The sequence below is a fragment of the Semicossyphus pulcher genome, unplaced genomic scaffold (assembly GCF_022749685.1).
Source record: "Semicossyphus pulcher isolate SPU_LCO1_2020_fin unplaced genomic scaffold, fSemPul1.0.p SCAF_17, whole genome shotgun sequence".
Taxonomy (NCBI): domain Eukaryota; kingdom Metazoa; phylum Chordata; class Actinopteri; order Labriformes; family Labridae; genus Semicossyphus; species Semicossyphus pulcher.
The window spans coordinates 11850149-11871233 of NW_027211681.1; the positions used below are offsets into that span (position 1 = coordinate 11850149).

General features: G+C 43.2%; 1 protein-coding gene across 6 annotated transcripts in view; it reads right to left on the reverse strand.

Annotated features, from left to right (window-relative positions):
• The window catches only part of septin9b (septin 9b), an 81076-nt gene that overhangs the window by 11733 nt on the left and 48258 nt on the right, over positions 1-21085 (reverse strand). For 3 of the 6 annotated variants that reach the window (XM_069665319.1, XM_069665318.1, XM_069665317.1), the window contains exons 3-6: positions 5834-6019; positions 2520-2648; positions 2306-2387; positions 1767-1904 (exon numbers count right to left, since the gene is read on the reverse strand). In XM_069665319.1, coding sequence (XP_069521420.1) covers positions 1767-1904; positions 2306-2387; positions 2520-2648; positions 5834-6019 — 535 coding nt within the window. Of the gene's footprint in view, positions 1-1766; positions 1905-2305; positions 2388-2519; positions 2649-5833; positions 6020-6686; positions 6750-15729; positions 15781-20125; positions 20268-21085 lie in introns of those variants that run through there. The other 3 variants (XM_069665320.1, XM_069665323.1, XM_069665321.1) reach the window with 3 other exon arrangements.

Genomic DNA, 21085 nt, shown 5'->3' on the forward strand with positions numbered 1-21085 from the left:
GGTGCACGAGGGAGTGTATGGATTTTTTATTATGAAACATACTATCAAGATTCCATCAGCAACTATACAAGTTGTCTGTGTGTGCGTAGAGCTCTGCAGCGTGTCTACCTTAACCGTAGGTGCACATGAGGACACATCGCTCGTCACTTACACGGCAGCAGGAGAAATGTGGTCTGGATTACCTCAGCCTCAATGAAATATGTCGAGCAGAGGCCATGTCAGTGAAGCAAACAATCACCTGGTTGTTAAAGAACACACGTGTGCCCTGCCAAGACACTCTAGCCCCCTGGTTCTCAACTGGCGGGTCGGGACCCAAAAGTGGGTCACAGAGCTGTTTTCAGAGGGTCGCGGATGTGTTCTTGAAAAAAAGCAAATGTTGTGGCAAAAGGTTTATGCTGCGCTTTTATTTTGAAGAACAAAGGCTTCCTATGACGTGCTTGCAGTAGTAGTATAGTTTATACACTGATCGGGTAATCCCAGGTGCATTCTTGAAACTTGATGAGCCCTGCAGTAGTTGCATCTATGTTGCACTTTTTTAGTACATTTCTGTTGACAAAATGCTGCTAACTGAATGATTTGTAGAGGGAATTTGGGTCACGACTTGTCATTAAGGAGGTGGTGATGGGTCCGTTCAAGACAGGATTATTGCACCTCTGTTATATTTGTAAAACGAACCGAAGCGGAACGGTGGGGCGAAGTCGTAGCGCTTCTGAGCCGGCATCGGAGGTAGTAACAGAGGCGAAATGGTGTCTGTGTAAACTGCAGAGCAGGCAGGGCAGAACAGCGCCATGTGTGTGTTTGTTGAAACCTCCGGTACGTTTTGCTTCCGCTTTGCCAGAACGCTGTGTAAAAACACACACTGGGGCGGCTTTACTCAAACTGCATGATGGCGGTGTTTTCTTACGCCACTGTGGTGGAACCGCAGTGAAAAAAGGGCTTCTAAGGACACCATGGATGTTATCGATTTGGTTTCTGCAAAGCAACACAAATCTTTTTCTTTGGCTTTTTGTCGGGAAAAGTCTTTGCAGGAATAAAAGCATCAATTACAGCATCAGTATTCTTACACCCTTCATGAATTTGGACTGTTAGCATCATCTAAATTAAAGACATCTTTTTTAGTTTCAAAAAGTGTTTAGCCGGCTCACAGGCTCATAAAAATGTGTGTTAGATTTGGACCAGTGTCATGTTGGACTGAAATGCATCAGCAAACCACTTGAGGTGAGCTGAAAAGAGGGCCTAATAAATTTTAAATAAAATACAGACCTAGGATGCAGCACTTTTTCATATTAAATCCAGCAGAAAAACACTTTTAGGTGTAATGATACACAAGATTAGGAGATTGGCGTAATGAGACCACACAATTCCATAAATGTAAGTGGTAAATACATGAACCAGTGAGCATATATCTACATTGTCAGGTAAAATCTCCCCCTCAAGATAAAGTACAAGTAATTACTTCCCTGTCTCTAAACCTCCCCGTAATTATGAGACCTGTAGAGCTCAACTTCTTAGTGAAATCTGACTCTTGAAACGATACTTCAGTGTCTTTGAGGAGAGAATGAGTTCCACATGTGGTCGTGACAGAGGGGGATGAAAAAGAGAAGCAGCAGAGGGACGTGCTTAAAGAGCTGAGGACAGACGACGGGTCAGGGGGAGATTCCCAGAAGGCCTGTTTGTCTCTGCAGCTGTGGGAGAAACTGGTGGTATCAGGAACAAAAAGAGGGGGCACTTAGTCACAAGGGTTTGTGGGTAATGAGTGATCTTACCAGTGGCCTGTGGGAGGGATGAAGTATATGCAGCAGTGAACCCGCGAGTCCGGGATCCTCTTCTTCCTGTCGATGTGGATTTCCTCCTGCAGGTACGCTTCGTACTGGTCGTTGATGAACTTCATGATGGGCTGCCAGCTGACAAAGGAAGCAGAGGTCAGGAGGTGAAGCTAACTTTGTACACACAGTCAAACCCTTATTATCAAGCTTATTCAACGTAAAATAATTATTATATATCATCAGTGATGTTGTCAAATTAAATTTTACCTCCTGATTACTTAAAACTAATTCATAAACCCTTCAAATTATGTTTAAAGGGCTCCAAAAATAAAACAATAAATAAAAATGTAAGTGGCGTGACATTTTCAAATTTAAAGGCTCACAGAAAGACGCACATGCAGCCCTTTTCAGACTTTTCCGCTGACTACACAAGTTAACAGGATGCCTTGTTTTCATGAAACACTGAGCTTTTGCTTTGATCAACAAATGAAAGTATAAGTCATCCTACAAACACGAAGAAGTAAGTAACCTCATCTCACCAGTTTTCATTGTTGATCTGATCCCCAAAGCCCGGAGTGTCGATTACTGTCAGCTTCATCCTCACTCCTTTCTCCTCGATATCTAGGCAAAGACAAGATGTTTAATTGGTATTTCTTCTGGGCACACACGCACACACTGAAACAAACGTTTATAACAAGAATACAAAACATGTATTTTGTTTATAGGCTCCTAAATGAATGAACATTAGCTCACTGTGGCTGATGGACTTGATCTCGATGGTCTTGGGGATCCTCTCCTCCTGGTTCGGCTGCACTGACTTGCGGCTCACCTTGGATTTAAACAAGGTGTTCATCAGAGTGGACTTCCCCAGCCCGCTTTGACCTGGTGAAAGAAACACACAACAGTCAGAAGAATAGGGAACACATTCACTAGTGGCCTTAACCCAACACAGTAACAAGGACGCTGAAGCACAAAAGGACTGAACATCCTCTGTATAGTGTGCGTGTTAATACACCATGACAATAGCTGGACAGCTGCAGGGTCAGACAGGCACGCTGCAGAGGCCAAGAGGACAGATGTATTGTATAGACCACACACACTCACACACACTATACACATAAACTCAGCATGGCAGATGGGGAAGGCGAGGCAACTACTGTGTCCAAAAACAAGAGTGATAAAAGCTGCCTTAACTGTTTTTGTCGGAATAAATAAAAGATAAATACCTGACACATCCTTTTTGTTGTTCCAAAATAAGATCATTGTTTGGAAATATTACATACTTATGTTTCTTTGTTATTTAACACTTCTTTCATAAAGGTATAGATACACATTCTCCTGAGCCTGTTTAGTTTCTGTCCATCGTCCTCTCCTGCCCTCTGTTCGCAGCCCCTCTGGGCTCCCGCTGTGGCGTGTGGAGGGCTGCCAAGCTTCCAGGCCCTCTGTGACACCCAGGGCGGCCTTTTCCACCTCGTTCCCTCTCTCGCTCTCTCTCTCTAGGTCACACACTCAAACGAGGTTGCCCTTTTACACACCGACACGCTCTACATGCAGTCCACTGAGTCGCATGCTGTCAGCCACACCTACACCTCTCTTTCTCTCTGACAAAAACACACCCTTGCTGCCCTCTCTGTGTGGTGGAACTCTAAAAGGTCAGCTGGCTGAGGGCAGGAATTAGGCAAACTCATCTCATACAGGAGGCCACAGTGGACAGCTGCTCTAACCTTTAACATCCTCACACGCCATCCAAGTGACCAGTCGCCAACGGAAACTTTTTAACAATCACAAAACAGTTTTCAAAACGTATATTCCTATCCCATATTATCATGCCGTTCTTCTTGTAACTCTGCCTGTAACAGGGAACAATCAATACCACATCTATAAAATCTTATGCAACACAGTCGGATTGAGAAATAATTCTCAGGATTTTATGGACCAATCTCGAAAGGCAGGTCAACGCTGGTCTAAGAGTGAGAAATAAGACTCCAGTGAGGTGTTAGGAAACTATTTGATCACACTTCCCCCGGAATTCCCCAGAAGGAACTTGATACGCTGCTATAGTACTGTATTAAAAGCTCCCTCTAGCAGTCAAAAATCAATGCACGCAGGTTTAAACTCATCATTGTTCTTTCCTATTGTGAGCTTTTGTTGTATTGTGCACCAGTGTGAGAGTTCTATTTCACAACCAACAGTTATATCATGTTACGGCACAAGCTTTATTTATCCTCGAGGTATCGGAAAACCACGAGCAGATACATGTCGGCGCAGAGGTAGTTAGCATATTTTCCAGAAATAAACAGAGCGGTATTGTAATGTTCTTACTGAAACTCTGTCCTATACTTTCACTTCTGTCCTCAACATCTATAAACAGAATCATGGAGTTGTCCCGGCATGCCCTCTAGGTGAGCAACAAGCTCTGCAGGGCCAAAAGGAAGCAAACATAAAGCTGTTTGAGAAACTGCATCTCAGTGTGTGACAGCATGCACACACAGTAGGTCTGTTTATGTTATACATGCACCTGCCGGCATGCATGTACACACGTGCACTCGGGGATAATTGTGTGCACAGACCCGACGCAGAGAGCTAATTGTCATTGTGTCGAAGTGTGAGCTTAAGCTTACCAGAGTAATGCCATTTATCCACTCAAGTACATGTGTGTGCACTGTGTTTGTGCGTTACATGACGGGCACACAAAGCTCGTTAAGGAAGGCACGATGCTTAACAAACACAGGCTGCATCGACGAGCAGCCAGAGAGAAGTTTCAGGATAAATGTAATAAAGAAGAGGTTTTGCAGATAATTCAATTTCTTTGAGTTTTGTTGTTCACGCTGCCAACATTGAGAATGTTTTATCTGGGTTACTGTCTGTTCTTTTTCTGCCGAACTCACAACTGAGTCACTGTTGCAAAAACACTTGGAAGCAATTACAGCCGCGGTCCCTCTGAGTACATCTGTGTCAGTTTTATCTACCATGAAACCAGAATCAAGCTCAATGTCAAGCTCGAGGTCAGGCTGCATGGAAACAGCAAAGCAAACCTTTACGTCACCAACAGTTTCTCATAAATACATCTTTTTATATGCTTTTAATAAGCGTTAAAAACATGTTTCAACTTTTACAGTTTAATTTGCCCCCCACAATATTTACTCACGCAATTTACTATGGCAACTTTAGCATAATGAGGTCATTACGAGGATGTGCTCACTGGCACGTGATGTTACCACTGAAGGTTGAATTGCCATTGCAAATTAGCTGCATATGAATGTAATTTGTGGGGGGAAAGGCAACGCAAAGTGACACTACGAATGCAGGAAAGGTGAAGGGGACTGAAAGTCTGACGATTTGGAAATACTTCAGGGGATTATCTAACGTCCTTGTTGTTAGTGAATAATCAAACCTTTGGACTGTTTTAAAAGGTATAATCAGTAGGATTTTCCTAGAAAAATAAAATATAGGCTTTTACAAATATAATCATCACTTATGGGCCTCTATACATGTGTGTTGGTAAGTGTGTGCAGACCCTTGTGAGACCCTTCCCTCTGCATCTATTCTGTTGTTTTGCTTTGCACGGGACGTTTTCAGGAGGGGCGCTGTTGTGGCTCCCTGAGCCAATCACAGCGTATAGGTGAGTGTGGGAGTGGTTCAAATAGGCAACTGGGCCCCATTCAGACCGGCGAACATGGCGAAAGAGCAATGTAGGGATGGCCTTCTTTCTGTTGGACAGGTAGGTGCCTCAAACCGGGTAAGACAAGCTAACCGCCGGTTAGCATGCTTGCGCAAAAGTAACCGTCTGTTAGCATACTAGTGCAACGGTAACCGGTGGTTAGCAGGCTTGCACAACGGTAACCGGTGGTTAGCAGGCTTGCACAAAGGTAACCGTGATGCTGTCGGTGTTAGCTTGGCCGGGTGGGCGTGTTCTCGCACGAGAGAGTGAGAGTGAACTTCTGGTGACGAAGAGCCCAGGAGGAGGGGCCCAGTTTGAATATGTTGTTGACAAAATGCAGGGAAAAATCCTACTTATTAAACCTTTAAGTGTTAAATTAAATGTGTGACTTGTACGTCTGACTCACCCACAACCATGATGTTGAGCTCGAAGCCCTGCTTCATGGCCTTCCTCCTCATCTGCTCCAGGATGGCATCGATGCCCACGTAGCTGAAGTCGTTGCCTTGGGTCTTCTCCCCCTTCCCTTGCGGGTTGGGGTGGTGGGGTTTGGCGGACTCAGACATGTTGCTGTGGCTCAGGTTGACCTCTGACCCTGAGGGATGCATGAAAAGAAACACAAAAAAACAGAAGGGGTGTTAATTTAAGTTTTAGATTTCCATGCGAGTTAAATCTACTGGTAATAAAGATATAGGGAACAAACAAACGACAGAATGGCTGCATACACAAATGAACTGCAGAATGCACCAAGTTCAGCATGAAGACAGAAGATACTGATCTGAGCAGTTCATTTCCTGTGTGAAACAGGATACACCAGACTTTAAATTCACAATTATGAGCATCCGCCTTCCTGTGAGGCCACAGTGAAAGGTGACAATCTGTCATTTACACTGTCTGCCTAAAACCCAACAGAGAGATGCACACATCTGCACACATGTACAGAAAAAAAGGTAAATATAAGTGTTCAAAAAAGAATTCAAGTTTTCCCACTGGTCCTTACTCCCCTGTATACAGTCACCAATAAATCACATATGAACAGACTCACATCTGCTCCTCAATGTTGCATGAAATTTGGACAAGCAAGCACCTCATGTTAGCAGCACAATCCACAAGAGACTGACTTTTCTCAAATAAAAGAACCAAAGTGAAGCTCTGCAGCTGTAGATTAGAGCTGAATTTCCCAATCATAAAAGAATTAGGAAGACAAAATGGACATGGATGTTGTTGTAAGAAAGTTCTGCCTATTACAAATCACGGCTTACCTCACTTTAAGGAGGATCAGTTCGCTAGTAGTAGAAGAAGAAGGCTGTGTGCCAAGGCACCGCTGCAACAGGCAAACTAAAAACACGGCTCAGCTCTGCCAAAGTATGTGCCTGCAGCAGCACACACGTCTTCATGTAGGAGGAGACAACGTTTCCTGTGCTGTGACACAGACTTGTGGTGTTCACAGACACTACAAACCACAAACATTTACCTGAAGCTAAAGGGAGACCGACATCCTGACTTAATCCGTCTCTCTCTGCTTTCATACAAACAGGTACAATGTCGCTCTAATAATGTAACAGGATCTGATGGTGTGTTGCTGAGAAAATGGACACTTTAGTACGTTTGATTAGCATGTAGTCTTGCTACATTAAGCTCGTCAGTGATACACGTTTAAATATAGCACAAATAGCAGGTGGGCATGTCTCTGATATCTAATTTCCCTGCTCAGAGTTTTGCACTTAAATGAGACAGAAAGTGGGAGAAGGAGGTTCAGCAGACAGTGGGAGGCTGTAAAAGACGTGTGATCTTGCTTCAAGTATCAATTTCCCAGTTTTTACTGCAACTAAGAAGTATAGACTTCCTCAAAAAGAAATCCCTCCTTTGGCTGTCTGTGACTTTGTCCTGGGAAAAGAGTTGCTAATAACCACTGTGTGCAGCCTCTGGAGCATCGTGGGTGCTTTTAATTTAAGGGCACTGGGACCTGTCGCACAGGAAAGCACACACACACACACTGAGGGAGCCTGAGAGCTGATGATAGAGCTTAAACGTCTTCGTTAAACTGTGAATGAACCTGCATTTTGACATATCACACAGGTAAGCCAGCAATGCCATACAATTTTGGTCCAACTTTATAAGTGTAGTACTCATACGACAGCTTACTGGTTAACTTTTGAACTGTGCTGTGATCTGATATTCCATGTGGCTTGGATAAAACTCTATAAAACCATTGGGAAAATCTTGGGAAACTAAGAAAGATCAATTCCCCTGTGCCAAACGTTGGTCGGTAAATGATCAGAATTCAAGCTTGTGTTTTTCCACAACCAAACTGCCATTTCCCTTTAGGCTAGAGAATATTTTATCAGCTAAAAGTAACCCTGACATTCAGGAGCACAGCTCAATCCAAGCTGTAATACGAACCGTCTCTTAATACCTCAACATGTTGGGCTCCAGCCGATTCAAGGCTGCATCGCTGTCCTCAGGAAACCAGACACAGAAATGCAGCGTCTTGGAAGTGATACAATCATCCTGATGTATTTGGATGTATCTTCAGGCTTCCGATGTGTTTGCAAATGTTTGCATAGTGTCACAAAGCGGCATTTGGCTAATCCCTGCTCTAGACTCCATTGGGCTCGATTGCATCAGCAGCCTCTTGAGTGACAGAGTGCAGATTGGCTCTAATGACATACTCCAGGTCTGCAGCCAAACGGCCTCCTGGGCACCGTGACCGTGCCAGCCATGAGCCATCTGCTGGCGTACATGGCCCGCTTTCTATGAATAGACAAACAGTCACACTCTGCAATAGGCAAACAAACAGCTGAGTAGCAAGAAGCGGTAAATGTGAGACACACAAAAAAACATGTAATGGAAAAAGGAAGAACAAAATGGCAGCTCGAGAAGAGTCGAGAATTGATAGTCTGACAACCACCCTGCTGCTACGTCCAACTGTGCACTTTCCACTTTCCTTCTCAGGGCGAAGAATGAGCTAGCCATTAGCAATCCTCTTCAACATATATATTTAAGCACCAAAGTGACAGTTCTGCCATTTGCATCCACAACAGCCTCTGCAGTGTGTCTTCATGAGTCACAACCGCTCTCCAGCGTTATCATGCTCCGCAACCAAGAGCGTTAACAACCTTTAGCCCCGACGAGCTGCGTCTCTGGATGAGTAACCTCATTACCAACGAAGACACAGACATACAGTGTGACTCAGATCACGACTCGGTGGCCTCAGCCGTCAAATCCCAGACCCAACGGTTAAATCAAAATAGAGCAACGCCTCAGACACGTGGAATTGCACTGGAATGAAAATCCTTGGAAGAGCGCCGTTTTATTTAGCCGAAGCCAAAAAAAGCAACAGTGAGCCAGCGGGGTGCAAAGTTCATTCAAAGGGAAGATACAGGAATCAGAGCTGTGAGAGAGGACTGAACAGGTGCATCAATGAATCGAAACTGACCCCTAAATGAGAAAACGCATTAAGATATTTGACCTGCTTTGATCTCCACTCATCAAACAAAGACTCCAAATGAAAACAGCTTTAATCGAACTACAAGCAGATGTTGTGTTCAAAGACTGCTTCGAACAAATACACTTTGTTTTTAACCTCGTGACATTCAAAAGCGGCACTTAAGGATTAGCTGAGCTGAGAGCTGTGTTTAATGAATGGAGATGAATTCAAGCTTTTCTTTGCATGAGTGGACAGATCCCTTCAAAGAGACAACTCTGCTCCTTTATCTTCAAATAAGAGGACTTGGATTTGGGTTGATTCATCGGTATAAATAAATACAGCGCGTTTATTTTCTATGTTTTACACACATTAGGGTAGCTAATGCCTTGGTTTCCTGTTTGTTGTCACAGCAGACAAACCACACCATTTACATCCGTTCGAGAAAGGTTTGTAGCCTAAAGGGTACTCCCTCAATTTCACAGTTTACTCGTCACAAAGAGTACTTCTCAGCTAGTAAAAACAGTTGTAGGATGTTATCTGTGTCTCTGAAGGGAGCTTTGCCAAGTCTGAGGGAGTAACCTGCATGATGTCATCGAGGTTATCTCAGCAGGAGCTTGGGAAGTTTTCAAACAGAAAGCCACAAAGGGAGTCACAAACTTGGGTAATGGGGTTTAAAAGATGTGATGTTTACCAGGTAGGGAGTATATTTAGAAACATGCTCCCAAGCTGCATTATGGGAAATGTAGGAGCCATCGTTTTTGGATCATGACACATTCAGGGACTTAAAGACTGAAAATCTCGGTCTGTGCCGATTTAAGTCCCTTAACTTTATGAAAGCAAAATACTAAAATCACACGAGTGCTTTTCAATTTTGTTTTGAGGTAGAATAAGTCCTGCCAAAATCCTGTAAAAATAAATCTCTACTTTATCAACCATAATATTAATTTGGTCATGACAAAAGTGACAAAAGTGTCCAGTTTTAGACTGAGAGACATCTCAACAGATTACTTCTCACTGATGAAAGCCTTTGCATTAGCAGATTTACAGACTGGGTGTCTGGTGCGACTTCACGGAAAAAAATCACAAGCGGTGCCCAGTTAGTGACGCGTTTTCCGTCACCCAGCAGTGGTTGGTCTGCCAGAGAGGGTAGGCGGAGCGAAGCGGCTGCTTTTCCGGTCTCTGCAAGTGTTGTGAGTACACGGCAATCTACTATGGCTTAACAAACAAAGAAAAAATCGATGACTACAGATATAACTTCAGAGTTGCAACCGGAGCCAACCGTGGACGTCAGACATGCAACACTGTCTGGATATCTGGGAAGTGTGCTCGTGCTATTATCGTTTATCGCCATAGGTGCCGCCAAAGAGAACAAATGAGATCTGCGAGATTACCACTTTAAAGAACAGCACAATGCAACTGAAATCAACCTTTGACAGAAAGTATGTCACATGTAAACCTTTACCTAGCAGATATCAATAATCTATATCCTAAAACATCAAACCCACTGTTCCTTCTTTAAACTGACCTGTAAGTTTTTCCCTTCAATCAGACATGTTTTACTGTAACAGAATCCTCTTCCACTTGAGACTCACACATAACTCAACACTCCCTTCTCAAGGCCTCCATTAAAATCCCATCAGGCACTTCACATCTGACCCTACATTTAATATTCACTCAGTGAAACTTGGACTTTCCAAAGCCAGAAACAAAGTCTTTATTGTCTTCCTAAAAACCAAAGACATTATGTTTTCTTCAACCCACAGGCCGTGAAAATATTGGGGTGGTAAATATTCTGAAGAAAGAAACAGGGCGAAGGAGGCTGGGACAAAAAAGAAATCAGTAAAATGATTCATGGCAGGCTCAACGTGTAATTATTGCAGATGAGCCAAACTGTTTTAACGGTGTGGTCGATGACTGACACTCTGCATAAAGAACTGGGCTGTGTGGGAGAGTTTTATAGTCGACCATGATGTGTTTTCAGTTCTTGTTTTCTGCATTCAAACTGTTACTTTCACATATGTTGCCTTCAGTTTCAATGTGCATGCTATACCCATGCTAATGAATTGTTTGAGGAATCCTGCAGGACACAGTTTCAAGGAACCTAATACATTAGAAAATATTCTAACTATTAACTTCTAGCTTGCAATGGTTTTTTATTTTCAGTGATACCGTCAGCACAACAAGGTACTTCATCCTGCCTTCAGACTGTCTGAACATATGTTCAAAAGCTGTCCACTCACTCCTTAGAGGGTTGTGCTTTTGGGATAAGAAGGTATGTCTGTTCATCCACTCACACACTGTTACTGACAGCTCTTTGAAAGCTCCGTTATTTAAAAAAAAACATGGTTCCCATGAGGTTAAAGCTCTGCATCTCTGCCCTGCTGCAGTTCTGGTTGAATATCTCCCCTCCCTGAGTGTGTCAGTGTGTTTCTATGAAAGTGTGTTTATCCTCTGTCTCTTCTCTCTCTCGTTTTCTCTCTCCCTGTTAAACCGGAGATGATATTTCCACTGGCCCTTTGGTGGCTCCCTCTAAAGAGGAAGAGATCATTAAGTTTTATGCCTGCTGTCGTCTGGTTGAGAAAGATGCAGGATCCAGACAGAAGAAGGAAGCACAAGAAGGAAGTTAAGACTGACAGTCTTAACTATGTCACATGGATACAGGATACGTACAGTTAAATATCATCTAACAATGTTATGGAGAAGTGTTATGGAGAATAGAGAGGTAAAGTATTCCCTTTTTGAAGTTGTACATGAGAAATATACTGTGTCATCTTAAACAAATCTCTATTTCCAGTGCTGTTCTGATTACTCACTTTCTTGACAAAGAGTGATGGCGCTAAGACATTTAGAGGAGCTCCGTGGCTAACTCTAGTGGCTAACACCTACATGTGACAATAAGACCCACAACCTGTTTTGCAGAACAGATGGACGGCTTAAACCCGCAGAGCATTTGAGTGCAGGCCGGGGACAAACACTTAGATGTTAACTCTCTTAAAAAATAAGACAACAGCCGAACAAATGGGTTCGTAGGATGTAAAAGTATTCTGTGTGACGTCAGGAGGTCATGAGCTAAGATGATGTTCTCTTTCCACATTTTGATATCGTAGTAGGTCCATATTGTGTGTATAGTGTGGATTTACAGTGCCTTGCATAAGTACTGACCCCACTCAGAGTTTTATTCACATTTTACTGATACAATCTGGAAGTTTAACAAACTTATTTGGCCTAGTTTTGGTTTAATTAGCAAACAATAGCAGCACAAGCTAACCTAAAGGCAACTGGTTGCATTAAAGGGTTTAACCACAAAGCACTCAAAGCTTTTCAAATATTTACTTTTAAATACTCTTCAATACCATGAAATACGACCCTTCTAAATTGAAATGGTGTATTTATGTCCATAACATTTAACCCCAATAAAATCTGTTTTACTGTGCAGCTTCAACATGAAAACATCGTGAAAAGTTTAAGGGGGTTGAATACTCATGCAGGACCTGTACTGAGCTAGCTAAGTAAGTTCCCTTTTCTAAAAGAAAGCTATTAATAACAATTTACCAACAAGTCATGACATATTACAATGATATTTCTTTCCTAGCTATTAATGAAAGCAGTTGCTAGTTTCAGCGCCAACTGTACACATCTTTTCAAAGGAGCTAGCTTAATGCTACCCTGTGTTCTGCTTGCTAGAGATAGCATGCCGCTGTGTTTACAGTAGGAAGCGACAGAGTGAGGTCCACATAAGGGAGCTGGGAGGATGGGGGAGGATCTCACTGGGCTGTCATCTACATCCAAAAGGAAATCCCTCTCACTCACTCACTCATCCGTACGTGCTCATTAAAAATCCTGAAGTGTTTCTCCATCACGACAACAAAGAGTTTCGTTGGGTTTCAACGACGGCTACAGCTGACACAAACAGACATCGGCACGTCAGAAAGGGTCTGAAGAATGCTCGTGGCACACTTCATCTTTCCAGCTTGTCACTCGTGTCGGCCCACTGAGAATGCGACCCCTGGCCTAGCGAGGAGCAAAGCAGATGGTGTTGTTGCTCGTTGCTGAAATACAGCTTTCCACACGGAAACTTCTGGTAGTCTAGATAATGACCTGTCCCAAAACACCTCCGAAAAAAAGATTTAAAGGGTGAGAAGAGATGGAGAGAAAAAGCTGTAGATGGAGGGTCCACAGAGAGGGGAGATGTGATACTAATGCTACGATAACAGAGAAGGGCTGAAAAACACAACAAGCGTTTGGATCGATGACTGTAAGCAGAGACTGAGAAAATGACAAAAAATAGCGCAACGCAGCAGGGCAGTCATTGTGCTGCTGAGTACAAGAGTACAAGAGTAAAAGCCTGCTGTTCAGGGCACCGAACACAGCTTTTACCCAAACACTTCTGAGAAACACGAAGAGGAAAGAGGAGGGCAGAGCCATCCACAGCTGCATGCAAGAGGGGAACTGGTTTAGGGTAAAGGACAAACAGAGCCATGCTGCAGTGGGAAAGAGGGCCGGCCGGTTCGAATATGTCAGCACTGGATGCTGCGTGTAGCGCTTTATGAGAGGAAATGAGAAACATTGACACAGTTTAGGGTGTGAACTTAGAGACGAGAAGTTTTCAGTCAACTGTACTGCTTATTAGGTTTGTTCATCAGCTCTCCATTTTACTTTGTTTCACAGCCAAGAAAGTATGAATCCAAGACATACAACAACGCGAGACAAACGAATTCCTGTCAATTCCCATTTATATCCCAGAATTTAAAAAAAACCCCCGTGACAAATGACCCATAATGCCTTGAGGCAAGCCCCCACTCCTACAGTACTGTCAGGCCCTCAACCTGTCACCTCTGACAGGACATGACATGTCTGACTTCCTCCCCCCGTGACACACATGTAGAACAGAAAAAACATCCTCCTCTGTGCACCCAGAGTGAGACACAGTATATGATATACTTCCTTTTCACTGCTCTTGTCCAAAAACCCTGTTAGTTCATCATTTTCCACTTCAATGTACCAATGACGGAAACCAAGTAACATAACATAACAATGACATTATTCACTTGAGGATGGGGCAGCAAAAGAAGACGAGCTGATATGAGATTCTCCCACACATGGAAGCAATTAACTGAAGGACTATGAAGACAAACTATAATGTGGGAAAGAATATTTTCAGACAAACAGTCTGCTGTTTACTGTAAAGCATGTTCATCACGCATGCTGCTGCCTTCAGGGCAAACTCTTCTGTCAAAAACATGAGCTAAAAGTGCACCGAACTCTCCAACATGATGGAAACAACAGGTTAACTCTATACAAAGGAGGCTTCCCTTTGAAGGATCAAAGGACCTGCACCTGCAGCACAAAATGTAAATGTTTGCATTTCAGGTTTCTTCAAACGACATGTTAAAGAGTACTGTATGTCAAGTAAAATGAGCCGGAAACAGTATTTTTTAATCGATTTATTTAAAGTCGCTGGGCCCAAACAATCCCAATGAAGTGTTTGTCCGTGGTTTGTTGAGTTATGAGTAAGCAAACGTGATTAGCAGCCCGCAAAGAGTGACTGAGTGGCTTTAACTGTTGCCTAATATGAGGCTATTGTAATACTGCTTTATGTAAATCAGATATGAGGCAGCGTTAGCACACCGACACTGCGGGCTGAATAAATCAGAAAGAAAACCAAATCGGTTTCTTAATTTTTGTAATGCTCACAATAATGTTGGTATTGTGACAGGATGACTCTGATACAAGAGTAACCCCGGCTGAACTCAAAGGCAATATATCTTGCCATAAATGAAGATATCATGTTGTTGTTTTGCTTACTTCTAGACTGCTGGCAGAACGCTCCATTGGCTAAGACCTGACAAGGATTTCTTGGTGCAGCATCCAACAATGCAACTATTCAACCACTGTACTCCAAACTGAGTAAAAGTAAACCATGTGGTACACTAAAACCATGAAGATACTTGATATTTCAGAAGTTTTCCTTGCCTCTAGGGCACAAAACTACATCTAAGTGACTAACCGCCATCTAATTGTCTAATTTTCTCACCAGATACAACTGACAAGAGTGAAAAGAAGAGCAGAGTTGTTACTATCCCCTGTGGAAGGGCCAAACTCAAACTGAAAATATGACCTGTTCGACTCCTCACCTCCCCTTGAACTTCGCAACAAACTCTCCTGAGAGCGGACACAAGGGATTGTCAGAATTAAATCACGTCAAAACAGCTTAGCTCCATCAGTGCCTGGCTAATCCACTGCACTGGATCAAAGTCAGGCTGCAAACTCTGATGTGACGAGCGCTGGAGCTCAAGGAGAAAACACGACGAGAGAGACAGAGAGAGAGCCCCTGAGAAGTGAGACCTTGAAGAGTAACAAGGTCCATTCTGATTGGTCAACGCTCTGTCCCATTATGGCAGATTGATTATCCATGCATGCTACAGAGCTGAAGACACACAATGGGAGGGAAAGGGAGAAAGAAAAGGAGAGGGGTAGGAGGAGGAGTGTGTGAGGAGGGGGGGGAGTGGTTGTGCTCGACCCCCCAAACTCTCCCTGATGGCTGAACAATGGGGAAGCAAGAAGATAGAGAGAGAAAAAAATGAAAGTAATGAGAAAACAAAAGGCCTGCATGCTGAATTATCAGGGGTTTTCTGCAGCTCTCCTGTTAAAAACTCTCTCCACCTTTCAGCCTCAAAACTTTTTTAGCATTTCTTGCACAGCACAAACGACACACCTGGCAAACTAACTTTGACACCAACAGCCTCACAGCACAAGCCCAACTCTCCTCTCTTTCTGTTTCTCTCCCCCTCCCCCCTTCCCCCTTTAACTAGTTTCTCCCAAATCAAACTGTAAGACAGTAAAGCACATGGCAAACAGAAAAATCAGCAACTCACCCAGCCCTTTTCTCTCCTTCTCTTCCCTCTCCACCTCTCCCACACTGTTCCTCTCTCAATCACAGCTCCAGCTGGTGAGGCTGCTGCTGCTGCTGCTGCTCTCGGCAGGCCACGCCCACAGCTCAGTCATGTGACCAACTTCCCAAGTGGCTACCAAGGCATTTGGCAGCCACACCCCTCTTTCAGAGAAAGTGAATGGAGAACATTGTGGATACAGCAGGCTATCTCAAACCACGTGCGATTACGAAAACCCACGGGAGGGAAGGCTGTATGTGTGTTTGTGTCAGTTTAATCAAAATGAAATGCAGTGGGAAACGATGTTTGAGACATTATACAGGAACATTTATTTGTCTCAGTTTTTGTGTGTGTGTGGGAGAAGCAAAGTGTGTGTGTGCGCGCCTGTGTGTTTGTACTAGAGAAGAGACAATATCCTTCTTACTCCCTTGTCCTTATGTGTGTCCATCTGCTCTCCTTCTCTCCCACTGTTTTGTCACAGAGGAGGGTATTGGATTTATGTATGTGTGTGTGTGTCTGCGCACTGAAAACATTTGGTCTCTCTCTTCTTCAATCCTCCTGGGCTCTCTTTCTCTCTGACATCACACTCCATCCCTCAAAACTATGACTGAAGCCATGACTAAATCAGAACATTTCCAAGTTAAAAAAAGACAAAAAGGTACGGTTAAATATCTTTGGAAATAAGCTTATTCATTTTCTGGCTGAGAGTTTTACCAGAAGATCGATACCATCCTCATATCTTTGCGATAGCTATGAAGCTAGAGCCAGCTGGCTTAGCTTAGCATATAGACTAGCCTGGACACAAGACAAAACTGTGAGCTAATTTTATACTTGCTTTGGTCCCCAAACCTGTTCAGACAGATTTCTATATGGCCTGTTTCAGGTTGGACCAAAAAGAACTGTTTAGCTAATGTCGAGCAGGTTGAAGCATTAATAAGGCCTTTTCATAAAAACCAAAATGGCTGCTGCAGATGTTGAAATGACAACAAAAGAAACTAGAAGATTGTTTTTGCTAGAAAACTAATGTTAAGTGTTGTTTCCTAAATCATCTCATGCCTGACAGCTGTGTCTTTTTCTAAACTGGAAGCCGTATTAAATCTAGGATCTAGCAACCCAGCTAACTACTAGCTAGCTTAGCACTACATAGCACATTGTGTTGCTCACACTGGTTGTAGCGTCCAAAGGCATTTTGGTCTGGGCTGGCTGATAAAGTTCCCTTTAAATAAAAAATAGACAGAGATTCAAGACTAATTCACATTTGAGAGTTGGTCAGGAAATGCCAGGCTAGCTAAAGACTAAAAGTACAGGGAAACAGCTAGCCTAGCTTCTTCCAAAGGCTAAAAAACTCTTTACTGCTAAAGCTCACAATTTGTGGTTTCCTGAGGGGTTATGTGCTCGACAAGTTCTTATAACACTCCAGGGATTATACCCTTGAAGAGACCGGGGCTAGCTGTTTACTCTTCTCTCCAGTCTTTATGCAAAGCTAAATTAAGCTTTACGCTAAACTCTCACCAAGTTATCACATCATAAGCATGTTCAGATGTCAGATGTGAGGATAAAACAGTTATTTGCAAATAGCCAGATTAAGCTGATTGTTCTCGGTGGTTCTGCTCTGTGCTGCTGTTCTCTATTAATATTTTACTGTTGTAACCTGCTACCACTCAGCTTACAGAACAATAAGATATTCAAGCATCAACAATTTGAGTGAATCAAGCTGCACTGAAGTCAATATTGGCTGCAAAAAAGATTAAAGTTGTTCCAAAACCCAAATGTTCGCTGGAAACATGACTTACCCTGCTGTGCTTCCTGTGTCCCAGTCCACCCACAACAGAGATTCACATTTCTCACAGCCAACCCGCCGTCGGCGCAACACACTCATGCAGACGACATTTCATTATCTGCTATCTAAGAATAGTTTCATGATTAAATGGAGATTCTGGTAATAGAATGGATTTAATATGGACTGACTGGAAGGATAGAGGGATTAATTTGCTTCCTTTGTTGCTCATTTTTATCTCCATCAGCACACAGACTGAAGGCCGGAGAGAGATTGTCATAACATTCAGCAGAAAACGCTTCCTTCCTGTCAAAGCTGCAAAATCTCACAGTTGGCTGTGGTTTTGTTGAAACACATACATCTATGTGTGTGTTTATACCAGGTTAGATGTGCTCTACGCTGGAACATAGTCATTCTTGTTGCCAGTTTCCATTTACGAAATACAGGACGTATGGGGATGAGAAAGTGGGCATGATATGCACTAAAGGGCCGAGGTCAGAGGTGAAAGCAGCGGCCAATGCGACGGGGACTTTGCTTCTGTATTTGCGGCACCAGCTCTACCCTCTGAGCTAAACCAGCGGCCCACACACTTTTCTGTTAGTAGAGATAAGCTCCCAGACTGTGAAAGTAATTTTAGTATAATGTAAGTAACATAACCTGCTCTGCAAGACAGTTCATAATGCTTATGAACATGTAGAACCAAATGGCATTGTTATTTAAACATTTGATGGGCCTTGGTTCAAAGTCAACTATAACGGCTCTTGCTTGTCGATAGTATGTCCAGTAAAAGTAAGGTTATTGATAGAGTCACTGCGGAAATGAAACACCAATAGACTCTCAACATTAGGATCCTAAATCTGCCACCAGCATGTCTCCAGTGTGGAAACAGTACAAACAGTTCATGTTTTTGCTGTCTGGAAGGCCTGAAGAAAAGCCTTTTTGGGGTTCTGGGCAAAACTTCTGAAGCATTCCCGCTATATATCAGCAAAGACAACAATTTCCATATATCTCTCGCTAAACAATAAACAATGTTGTCAGTGAAATCCATGACCCAGCAGTGTCTGAAGATGTCGTTTCCTCTTGTGGGAACCAAAGATCAAAGGATCGGTCAAATTAATGGAAGGAGTTCTTTATTAGTTGTCCTAAAGACTTAAAAGCAGCTCTGATCAAAAAGGAAATTCAATTAGATGTAAAAGCCTGGTGATTTAGTGTGAAGACAGAGGACTATATGCGCAATATGATTTCAGAAAACATCGTACAAATGTCCTCCATATCTAATTCAAAAACTCAACCAGGAGTCAGATGTTTTGTCGGAAAGATTGTGCTGCTTTGCAAAGCTCGAATGACGTGATTTAACTTTTCCTACTTTTTCTTTGAAACACACCACCAATGTCGGTGAAACTACTCACTGACTTTTGGTACATCATCTAATCATGTGGACAGAAGTAACTAAAGTCGGTGACATGCGGTGATGACTGGCATGCTGTGAGCCCCTTTTGGGCAGCTCTGTGGGGTCAGGGCTGATTGCTGGAGGCCACCAAATCATGGCCAGGCACATATGGAGCTTATTTAAAGAGTCACCAACATGACTCAGAGGGCCGAGTGACTCAGTGACACACGCTGAAGGAAGGAAACCAGAAAGCATAGAAAAAGAGATGAAGAAGAAAAAGAAGGAGGAGGAGAGGGGGAAAGGGGAAAGAGAAAGAACATCTGCTTGGCCTGGATATCTACTTGGGAGATAGCTGTGTCTGCTGGAGACTTCCTGTTGTGTTTTTTTGCTGTGGTTGCTCTGCTCCCCTGTGGCGCAAATGGAGACAGCATGTGTGATGAGTGAGGACGGTTTATCTCAACACCCTAAAGTGGCCTCCAGGACGCAGCCTCCCCCTCTGGCTGAAATCACTGAACATACGTTACCAGTACAGATGGATTAATCTGCGTGTAAATCTTCAGCTACTTCACACATTGACAGTAAAATGCTTCAACCCTTCCAGGTTTTACTTGTCAGCTTGGATGTTTAACCTCACGGTTACAATAACTCGGGACTATATTTCCTTTTTCTCTATGATTTTACTGTAGAGTAAAAACTGTTGTTATGACGCTGACCGCAAAGAAGAAAAACTGTCCTGATGTTGTGGTCAGAGCGTTTGTTAATGGGGAAGTGTTTGCCTGCGGTGTTTGACTGTTTTAAGCCGCCAAAGTTTCCCAGCTACTAAGGACTCAGAAGGACAGAGGAAGTAGTCTTTAAAGATTTTCACTACCACAAAAGCGTTGGTATTTTTATATAAACCACAGCAACACTCAGATGCAAACTTGTTTTTAGGGGAAGCATTTTAAGAGGAAGTTGAATAGTGTCCATTCAGCAGATCAGTTTCGTCCAAACAAAGAGGTTTGCAATGAAATAGAAAAGAAAGAAAGGGGAAGAATGTTTAACCAGGACTTTCGGATGGCTCTGCGCATCCATTTCCTACATCCCCATCTGAAGGGGATACATCATGTCTCGACTTGATTGGCCTTAATGGAAACCAGTCGTCCCTTTTCCCTCTGCAGAGTCTAAAACAGTCAAGCTCTCCAAAAGACACAAAATAGATCCAAACAGATACTCACAAAGGGTTTCCATCTCGTGGTTGTTGTAAAGCTCACTGCAAGTAGAAGTCATCTCTCAAGTCTGCCCTTTTCGGCCCTGTTCCCGATCTTGATTCCAACAGGATTTAACAAGTAAAAAATAGTTGAGAAGGCAAGAAAGCCTCAAAGCTTTGTCTACGTCGCAGCTAATCTAACAAACTCCACTTCCCGACTCACATACTCCAACATGCACTCTCTATTTCTGATGTTCCGGACGTAAAGCCTCCCCTGATGAACAATAAACACAGCGACTCCAAGGGATCGGCCTTCAGGGGAATCCCTGGCCCCTCGCTGGATCTGCGGGGGCGAGGGACAGGGATGACTCAACTCTGAAGAGGAAAGGAAGGAACTCTGTGATTAAACTCTTTGTGCGGTCGCTGCATGTCTTCCACAAACATCTAGCCCAGTTATGATGCTAATTATGTATAATAGAAACCTTCCATGAGCCAAGACAGGGAGAGGATTTACGCTGTAGCAGAACTTGAACCAACATCTTTTTGAATTGGTCTCCAGAAGTAGCTCAGTCTTCCACCAAATATTGAATTTACTCGGCCAGTGTGTAACTTGCCCTTTCCCCCATATCTTCACTTGTAAGTATGCTTCATCCATCTGCCTCCTTCCCTCTCCTGAGTGATGTCGACGTCTGCAGTCTGCTGTGTAGCATCACAAAGCTCTTCACGCCATCTAGCCTGGAGGTGAAAGTTCACCCGCAGCCCTTCCAGGCTCCATTGCCAAGACTTTTCTCGACAGACGATGATGTTCTTCGAGGAAACTAATTGCCCGTAAACCACAAAGCTGCAGTGCTATTCTCTAAATCCCTAAATTATCACTGCAAACCTCAGTTATGACATGAGATTCAGGCTTAAATGAGCACTGTTTAAAGTGCTTTCAAAGTATGTGCCAATTATTGCCAAGTTAAGACTTGTGTATTCTTAATTATTC